The sequence below is a fragment of the Lactuca virosa genome, chromosome 2 (genome assembly GCF_052849685.1).
Source record: "Lactuca virosa cultivar CGN04683 chromosome 2, Lactuca_virosa_CGN04683_v6, whole genome shotgun sequence".
In the NCBI taxonomy this organism is placed as follows: domain Eukaryota; kingdom Viridiplantae; phylum Streptophyta; class Magnoliopsida; order Asterales; family Asteraceae; genus Lactuca; species Lactuca virosa.
The window spans coordinates 282,985,225-282,995,219 of record NC_136427.1 but is presented as its reverse complement, the minus strand read 5'-3'; the positions used below and the strand labels follow the sequence as shown (position 1 = coordinate 282,995,219).

The following is a 9,995-nucleotide window of genomic DNA, read 5'->3' as shown; positions in this document are numbered from 1 at the left end:
ACTCTGTTTGATTACTGAAACTTTGGTTTGACACGAGATATTATTATGAATGTTTTTATATTGATTGTTTTATGTAATAACTTATTTAAAAATGAAATTTTTGGCATTGAATTTTGGGATGTTACAACAATGATTATCAGAGAGAAATTATCTCGCCTGATGAATCGTTAACTACATAGCTAGGGGCTTCCTTTGCCGGTGTAAGTAATAAAGGCTTATGGACCGTCAGAGTATTTGATGAATATGGTTTCCCAATTCATCTACGTCTGTGAGTAATGATCTCACACTATAAACGTAATTCACAAAATCGTCTAGAATGATCGAGTGTTGTCACCTACTCTGGGGGTGACCATACATACCGCTAACAGTTGCCTGATCGGGACCCACCATTTTTGGTCATCCCGTACGGAGCTACCGTACATCGACACTTGATAGTGTCATGGAACAAAACTTTACTCTTTGTTCCTAGATTACACACATTCTCCTAATGAGACTACCTAATATCAAACTTACTTGAGCTAGGTATCTTCCATGAGTCTATGTTTATCCCTAGACTAGATTACAATGTCTGTAACCAACCTTAATACCAACTTTATCCTTGGGTGACACTAACCTAATTCTAGTGTATTTATAATCTCTACAGATCATTAGGTATTATTATTCTTTTATCTTCTTAGCAATGCTACTTTTAATACTATTATATGATGTTATCTATTTAATCCTAACATAAAATAGAACGATATTTGGTTCACACATAGCAGAGTATATATCCTAACATATAATCCATGCAATAAACACATAATTCACATACGACTTCCAGCAGATATTTAATATTTTAATTTAATACTTATATTAAATCATGTTCATGAAATGGACTATGCACTCACTTGATAAAAAGAGTGACTCATGATTTTGACAGCGCTTCGCTACACCCTTCCGAAGAGACCTAGACGTAAAAAAACACTAAGCCTTAGTCTAGTTTCATAATCCTGGTGACTATATTGATTATAGTCTAGATTCCTTGATAATCCCAATGTTTACATCAAGATCTAAATAAGGAATAACCATGTATGATCATATCGGAGGTAGGGTCTATTTGGTATAAAGAGTATACTATTTGGAAATCCCAGTTTAAACACCTCACTAAATCCATCCTAGACATCACTTCTGTAAGTAGATAAATCAGTATAACGATAAGGAATTACTGATAAATCTTATTTATAGGTTCATAATAATGACTTATGGCCATAAATATAAGTTACATTGAAAAAATAGAGTGTAGCTTAACTTACAGAGCTTTTTAGTGAAAAGCTGGGAATTATGCGGGCATAATTCTGATCCGGGAGCTTCTATTCACCGGCTATCTGACATAGCAGGGCTTCTACTTGATAGTTACTGCTACTTCAGAGATCACAGGGGTTCGCCGAAGCCTAAAACTAAGGGGAATGGGCTAAAATCAAGAGGAATTTGGTAGAGAAGAGGATGGGGAGTGAGGAAGCAAATGAGTAGCCGAAGCCTATTTATAGCACAATTGCGCGCCGCGCACACCTGAGACGTTGCTCCTCCCATTTTTCTACCACGTGTCACAAATATGGTGGTCCACGCCCCACCTTCTAGAAGGTGTGCACCGTGCAACCCACCTGCACGTGGTGTTTCTCGAAAAACTTTAGAAAATTGTATCTTCTTTATATGAGCTCCATTTTCGACGTTCTTTATATCTCCGGAAAGCTCTCGACTAGATATACAACTTTCTTTTAGACTTCGTTGGATAATTTTGACTTTATTTTTAAAGCTATATTTTTAACAGGCTTAGACTGTTAAAGTCCGTTAAAAATTCATAACTTTCTCATATGATATCCGTTCTCGGATGTCTTTATATCGACAGAACCATATAAACGATACATTCAACTCTCGTTTAGATTGTTTTTCCTAACAATCATCCGATCTATACTTCGATTTCTGAGTCGTATACTGTTGCGCTGAAACTTTGAAAAATCATAACTTCCTCTGATGAAGTCAGATTTGGACGTTCTCTATACGCACACTCTCAGTTTAACGACTACTACGACTTTTGTTTAGATTATTTACCCTAAATAATCATTCTTTGATAATGTCTAATTATCGTTGAGACTGTTAATTATCCTATTGTTCTTTAATCAGCTAGCCCTATCTTGCGGGCGTTACAACTTGAGTAAGCGGTTTCGCATCACAATATCACCATTTTCGCACCCAATAATGAAGCTATTGAAAGATAAATGGATCCTGAGTTCAAATGTTTTTTGCTTGAGGCCCTTACCATATAATTTCGACTTGGTTCGGGGCAAAAGAATGACATGAAGAGGAAGTTGTTCGCTATCAAACGCTTTGTGTTGACGAATTCAAAATTGTTGATCCATGAGATTGAGTGGTTGTTGGTTCCTTGATCGATGCAAGAAGATTTCAATCGACAAAGGATTTTGAGTTTTATCAGAAGGCGCTCCTGTTGTTGATTTGGGAACCTATCGTTTAAAGAAACCAACCACTCTGGCTCTTGTCGATGCCCCACCAATACTTATGATATTTATACTGATGTGAGGATATCAATGCAAGGTATTGATTCATTTACTTAATGGCGATCTAGTCCTTAACTTGGCGATTTGGGTTGATATCTCTCACTCTGCCAAGATCTTCTCACAAATTCAAATAGTCTTGGTTCAGGCCTTGACATCTTCAAGATAAAGATAGAGATAAGAGATGAGAAGGGCGCAAGTGAAATGACTATTTTATCCTCATATGAGGGGCACATGAGATCAGATAACAGTAAGAGTTAACATTTATCATCTTTAGGGACCAAACCACAACAAAACATGCTTTTGGAGACCAAATTTGCAAGTTGGAAAACTGTTAGACCAAATCCAAAAAAATGTCAAACCTCATGGACCAATTTTGCAATTTTGTATATTTCTAAAAAAAGCTATTGTAGATGGTGTAGTCTTTTATTTTTGTTTTTATTAAAACAAGTATATTAATATATAAGGAGAAATAAATGTTTTAGATTAAAATATATATATATCGAAATAATAAAGTAACATGAGTCGGGAAGAATGACAGTACTATGACATTTCCTTCCAAACCTACCACTATCATCATGTAATCACTGCTTCCTACCACCCAAATCCTCTGTTGAAGCCTTCACTTTTGCCCCTTTTTTCATGGCTGCCATCTTCCTCCTCCTCTTCTCCCTGCTCACCTTCACCGGGGATGTCCTCTCCACCACCACTCCCTACCTCTCATCTGAAACCCTCTTTTCCAATTACGACAAGATGCTCGACTCTTTCAAAATCTTCATCTACCCTACACCACCCATCACCGAAGGCACTATCTTCACCACCACACAAGAGTCCCAATTCTACACATCCCTCCTCCGCAGTCCTTTCGTGACCGAAGATCCTAGCCAGGCTCACCTCTTCTTAATCCCCTTCCCTTCATCTCTCTCAACGCGCAATCTCGCACGTCTGATCAGAAACATTCGTGGTAATTACCCTTTCTGGAACCGCACACTAGGTGCCGATCACTTTTACCTCTCAGCCGCCGGCGTTGACTCGTCGTCAGACAGAAACATCGTCGAATTGAAGAAGAATTCTATTCAGATCTCTTGTTTCCCGACGTCTTCCGGTTTGTTCATCCCGCACAAGGACATAACGCTCCCACCGGTGCATCCGTTCAAAGCAAAATCGTCGGTCAACAACACGCTGTCGTTTCTCGGTTACATAAAACCAAGCGGGAGAAGTTCGTCAACTTTAATTGAAGAAATTAAGAAGCATCCGGAGTTCAAGGTTGAATCGGAGCCGGGGAACAGAACGAGGGAATTCATAAAGAGTAGCAGATTCTGTTTATTTCTGTACGGCGACGACATGACGTGGATGGTGGAAGCGATGGCTTTACAGTGTGTGCCGGTGGTGATTACCGATCGTCCGATTCAGGATCTGCCGTTGATGGACGTGATGAAGTGGTCGGAGATGGCAGTGTTTGTGAGTTCAAGTGGTGGCGCAAAGGGACTGAGAAAGGTGTTGGACGTAATAGAGTTAAGCCGGTATGAGAAGATGAAGGAATCTGCTGTAGCGGCAACACAACATTTAGCATGGAACGCGGAGCCGCAACCGCACGATGCCTTTCACATGATTATTTATCAGCTGTGGCTGAGACGGCATACGATTAGATACGCCAGATGGGTTGAACAGTAGCTGTTTTTTTTTATTCCTTTTCCTATTTTAAGATACCAAATAAAAATATTTACCACAATAGACGTGAACGAGTGATTTTTATTTATAAACTTATTGTAAAAGTACTTTTTTTTTTTTTTTAATTATTTGGACAATTACAGACTTTCCTATAACAAGGTTACAAATTATTTTCAAAACTATTTTACTTATAATAAAATAAAAAACAAGATGGTCCATGGAAAAATGGATGTGATACATAGAATAGAAAGAAAGTGAGTTTGAGAATGACAAGAACAAAGAAAAAAGCAAAGAGGAAAGAAGAAAGAAGAAAGGGAGGAGTGAAACATATGCGTTCGTGCTAGTGACTAGGCAACCGTGTTATGTCTTAATAATTAATATAGTTTTATTAACATTAATGTCAATTGGGGTCTTCTAGAATTTGCATCAATCTTAAAGGGAAGAGAAGTTTAGTAATATGTTTTGGCTATGAACTTGATAACTCATTTTAATTTAAGAGCAAGTTTTTTTCTACAGTTCCAATGATAATAAGTTTCCTAGAGTAGAGGTGTGCATTTTTGGGCTTTGGATCGGTCCCAACCCGAACTATTCTTGTGCTAAGTGACTTGAGAAGCCTTAGACCAACTCCATCCATCAAATTAAATTGATGCATTTTTAACATCAAAATGATGATTGCATTCCAATCAAACATTAAAATGGTGTTTTTTAATGGTCAAATATTTTGACCTTTATATTTGAAAGGTAAAATCATGCAACACTAAAATGATATTTTTTAATGGTTGCTTGGAATGAAAAATAAATAAATCATTCCACAATGGTGTTTATGGTCTTAACTCTTTAAGGGAAAGGGACACTAATCTTGGATAACGCTCTGGGCTTTGGACCGATTCTGGGCCAAAATCTCCCAAATGTTACAAGTCCTGTACTAAAACTGGACTTTTTTAATAATGTTTTTTTTTAAATAAAATAAATAACCCTACGAATAAATGAAAGTCGTCTACTTTATTTGATTAAAAAATACGAAAAAAAAGATAACTGTTTTTTTTTATTATTATAAAATACAAAAAGGATAAAAGTACGTAGTAAAAGGTCGTCGTTATCAACTTCGGTTTTCTAAGTAATAATTTTTCCAAAAACATAAATATGAAAATATAATAGTTACAAAGAGAAGTTGAGGTGAAAGTACGAAAAATATGGAAGTCGTGATCACAAAAACAGAAAGTTGAGAACACGTATTTAATGCCTTTGGGTTCAGATTGGGCTAACAAGGCAGCAAGAAGACCATGAGGTTCATAATCAGGAAAATGTCTTGGTTTAGAAATACCAACTTTGGATCTGGTCCGCATTTGATGGCGATACCCATCATGGTTGAGTCGTCTCATTTGCATGGTTAGAAGAAGAAGAATGAGTCGTAGATGTGACTAACGTGGTAACGGGGATATCAACAACTGAGTGGACCCGTCTGACATGGACCAAAGGAATGAGGTGTAAGCCGGGACTGGAGATAGGTCGGTCGGAATGGAAAACGGAAAATTGTCTTCTAACGGGTCTTGAAAAATAGAAACATCCAAAGCAGTAGGATTAGTAGAGCCATTTAAACCATAAGCATACAGGTTGAGATGCTCATCAAATTGAACGTGACGAGAAACATAAGTGTGCCCAGTTTGAATGTCTTAATAGCGAAAACCTTTGTGATGAGAGATATAACCCACAAGTATAGTGAGAAGACTCACCTCAAACTGAAGACAAATGAATCTCACACCGACCTGTCGAAACTAGAACTCCCACACTAAACAATACATCATAAGGCCCTAATTAGAAATTAACATAATAATTCATACTTAAGGGTCTAAGCCCAAAATCTTTCTCTCTCTCTCTCTCTCTCTCTCTCTCTCTCTCTCTCTGGGTAAAAGACCATTTTACCCTTCCATGGCCATGATCCACTCAACTTGACCTAAATCTATTTGAACAAAAGTCAACATCCGGGGGGTACGCCATGCGTACCAGGATCTAAGCCCAATATAGAGTCTTATATGGGAATCAGGACAAAATCAGGCTACGCCCTGCATAGCCTAGATTACGCCCTACATAGCCTAGATTACACGCCGCACACCAACATTGTTTGCCAACTTTGTCAATAAGCCCTTAATACCTTAATACCGAACGTCCAACTCCTAGATGTGAACCTAAGGTATGTCTTAAATGATAAAGTCACAAACTTTATGCCTTTGCATGGCTCAAAAGGGAACAAATCCAACCCCTAAGTCCAAAAACCACTCAAAAGCTCAATAGTTCATGCATGGTTGGATGAGAGTGTACAAGCTCCTATTTCTATGACTTCTCAACTCAAAACCAACAGAACATGGTGCTCAATAGGTCTGGAGTAGATCATACTCCATAAATCCAAGGTCTTGGGACAAAAGCATAACAAATCATGAGCTAACTTGAGATATATCAAAAGGAAGCATAAAGGCTCAAACTGTATACCTTTTGGGGATGAAAAATGTTAGATCCTGGATCTTCAAGCTTGAGCTTCACCAACTCCAAAGGTGGACTCCTCCTTCTTCAAGATACACCACAAAACACAAAAGAGGCTCAAAACTTGCTCAAGGATATTAGGTTTTCGAAATGACTAATTGGGAGAGTAGAGGAAGAAGTCAGAGAGGGCCTCAAGGGAGTTAAGGTCCTTAAATAGGGTCATAACCCTAAAAATTTGGGTTTAGATCCTACGTAGGGCATCAAGTCCCCATGTTCTTAATCCCTCCTACACCCTGCGTAGTAAGCAATCTTATGCCTTGCGTAAGACTATTTTTCAAAAGAACTTATTACATAATTTAAAAAGGTAAATACCTAGGAAACAGATGTTAAAACTCTCCCCCACTTGAATAAGACTTCGTCCTTGAAGTTCGTTGCTACAAATAAGTCTGGGTAATGCTCCATCATCTCATCCTCAGGCTCCCATGTCCACTCTGAACCTTTATGATGTTGCCATTGCACCTTAACTAAGCCCACCACCTTGTTGTGCAAGGTATTCGTCTCCTTATCAAGGATCGCTATCGGTCTGTAACGCCCGTGTTTCGAGCCTAAGCATTGATGTGATGATGTAATAGTCTAGGTCAACCATTATAACCCATTTTAAAGTAATAAAGATGAATTACTTGAATATTATGAGGAAGTTATGATTTTTCTAAGTTTCGGATCAGCAGTGCACAACCCGGAGTTCGAATTGTAGATCGAACGATTTTTAGCCGACACAACCTAAACGAGAATCGAAGATCTCATCAATAGGAGCTCAATGATAAAAAGACAAACGAAAACGGAGTCCGTATGTAGAAGTTATGAGTTTTACACGGTCGTTAAACAGTGTAATCTTCTCATACTATTAAATTTAAAATAGGTCGAGATTTAGCTGACAAAGTCTAAACGAAAGTTGTAGAGTACGGCCCCGCCTACGCATGGATATAAAGAACGTCGGAAACGGAGCTCGTACGCGAAAGATATGAATTTTTGAAGTTGGAGTGGGAAATCACGAAGGTTGTGCGAGGGGGTACGCCCAGCGTACCTTCAGACACCCAACGTTCGCACTACGCCCCGCGTACGAAGCTCGGAACGCCCAACGTTCTTAGGTATTCTGCGGTCCGAGATAAGCCACGCACCACCACCGAGAATCGGACACGTGTGTACGGAGCCAGAAGAACGCCCCGCGTAGAAGCCTCGGTACGCCCAACGTACGTCCGAGGTTCGCCCTATAAATTGAGTGCGAGGGCAGCCGGTTCTTCACACCTCTCAAGCCTTCTTTCTCTCCCTACTTTCTCTCTCTAAGCCCCCTAACCCCCCCCCCTAAAGCCTAGGAAAACCCCCTAGCCCCCGAAGGAAGCCCCATGAGAGCCCGAAGACTCCAAGAAAAAGAGTTTTTCGGTTTGAAACTCTGCCCGTGAGGAGCCCGATTTTCAAGCAAACTTCCCGGTTTCGTCAAAGAAGATTATTTTAAGAAGCGAAGTGCTGTCCGAATCACTCCGTATCAGGTGAGTGTATAGTCACTTTCATCTTACACATAGACATGAAGTATTTTATATAAATTGTGTGCTATATATATATATATATAGATATATATATATATATATATATATATATATATATATATATATATTATCTGTTTACTTGAGATGTTTGCTGGATGAAAGATCTATACTTCTTTCTTTCAGATCTGAAACTTTTTCCTTCAGATCTACACTTTTTCATCTCAGATCGAAGCTTTTTCTTCATATCTAAACTGTATACTTTGAGATCTATGTTGGATGAAAGATCTGAACTTCTTTCCTTCAGATTTGAACTTTTTCTTCAGATCTAGATTGTATATGTATTTTAGGCTTTGAAAGTTATGCTGGATGAAAGATGTAAACATTATTTTTCAGATCTAGACTGTATAAATATTTTATGCTTTGAAAGTTATGATGGATGAAAGATGTAAACATTATTTTTCAGATCTGGACTGTGTATGTATTTATATCTACAAATATGTTGGGTAGAACAATGGGTATATGAAATAGATGATGTGTGTTAAAATGATGAGAGGCCTCGATGTTTACGATGTTTAAGATGATCTAGTCATCTAGCGGAGTATAGATGACGACCACAGACTTTTCTAGGCAGTCCAGTGGAACGGTAGCAGGCTCGCAACCTGTAGGTGTTTTTTGAAGATGTACTCCATCCCCCCATGGTTGCCTTACGGACACATATGGCTGAGGAATCCCCTTAGCAGTAGTTCCCATCCCGATGAAATTCCTTAGGATAAGTCCCTTATAATAGATGCTTTAGGGACGTAAAGTGAGGATAACGGGAACGGGTAATCGGGTTAGTGATTTGATGAAAATAAATAATGAACTTATTATTGTGGGTTGAAAATCCTATATGCTCACCAGGCACCCCAGCCTGACCCACTCATTTTTCTTGTATTACAGGTAGTGGCAAAATCATAGTTGAATGACTTGACGAGAGATTATGGATTTGAGGCCAGATTGTGTTTTGTGGCCTAAGATGTTTATTTGTTTTTGGTTTATGCGTATGGTCTGTATCGATGATTGACATCCCGAGTTTTTGTAATATAATGAAAATACATTTCTTTAAGAAATGCTTTGATAACTTTATATCATATTTTGTTTTGGGAACAAATTCCACAATACTTTTCTTAAGAAGTTACTCTGATTTTTATTAAAAAGCATAAACGAAATCGGTCTTTTCTGGCCGTAAAAATGGCGATGTCACAGTTGGTATCAGAGTATTAGTTTAAGCGAACTAGGAATTTGTAGGATTTCTAGACTTAAACTTAGAATGCTAGGTGATGATAGTGAGATGAGTGTTTTCCATATTTTAGACACGAGCACTAGTTTATTTTAGGAAAGATGCCTAAAATGCTTTTATGTGCTAAATGTTTTATGCTTTCTTTATGTGCTATTATTTGTTCGGATCTATGGTCTTTTGCTGACCGGAACTTGAAGCCTTATGTGTTTAGGATTCTAAGCGTTCAAATACGATATTAGAACTAGCATGTAACATTTCAGAGTGATAAGGAGAACTTAAACGTCTATCGTGAATAAAGATCTAAATTCACCTAATTTGGTGTATAGATCGAAATGGCAAGAACCCGAAGTGGAGCTGGAAACACAAATGGAAACAGGAATCAGCAGCCTCGTCTCGAAGTGATTGAGCAGGTGCCGATAGTCGAAGTTGCACCTGAGCCAGTCACAATGGCTGGAGTTCAAGCCATGATTCAGG

The 9,995-nt window shown here is 38.4% G+C and overlaps 1 protein-coding gene across 1 annotated transcript; it reads left to right on the top strand.

The window, feature by feature from the left end:
• The first annotated feature begins 3,064 nt into the window (after positions 1 to 3,064).
• Positions 3,065 to 4,345, top strand: LOC145161252 (putative glycosyltransferase At5g25310). The gene has a single exon (XM_079080752.1). It carries the CDS (start codon positions 3,192 to 3,194, stop codon positions 4,221 to 4,223), a length of 1,032 nt encoding a protein of 343 aa, XP_078936878.1. The 5' UTR covers positions 3,065 to 3,191; the 3' UTR covers positions 4,224 to 4,345.
• The last annotated feature ends 5,650 nt before the right edge of the window (positions 4,346 to 9,995 follow it).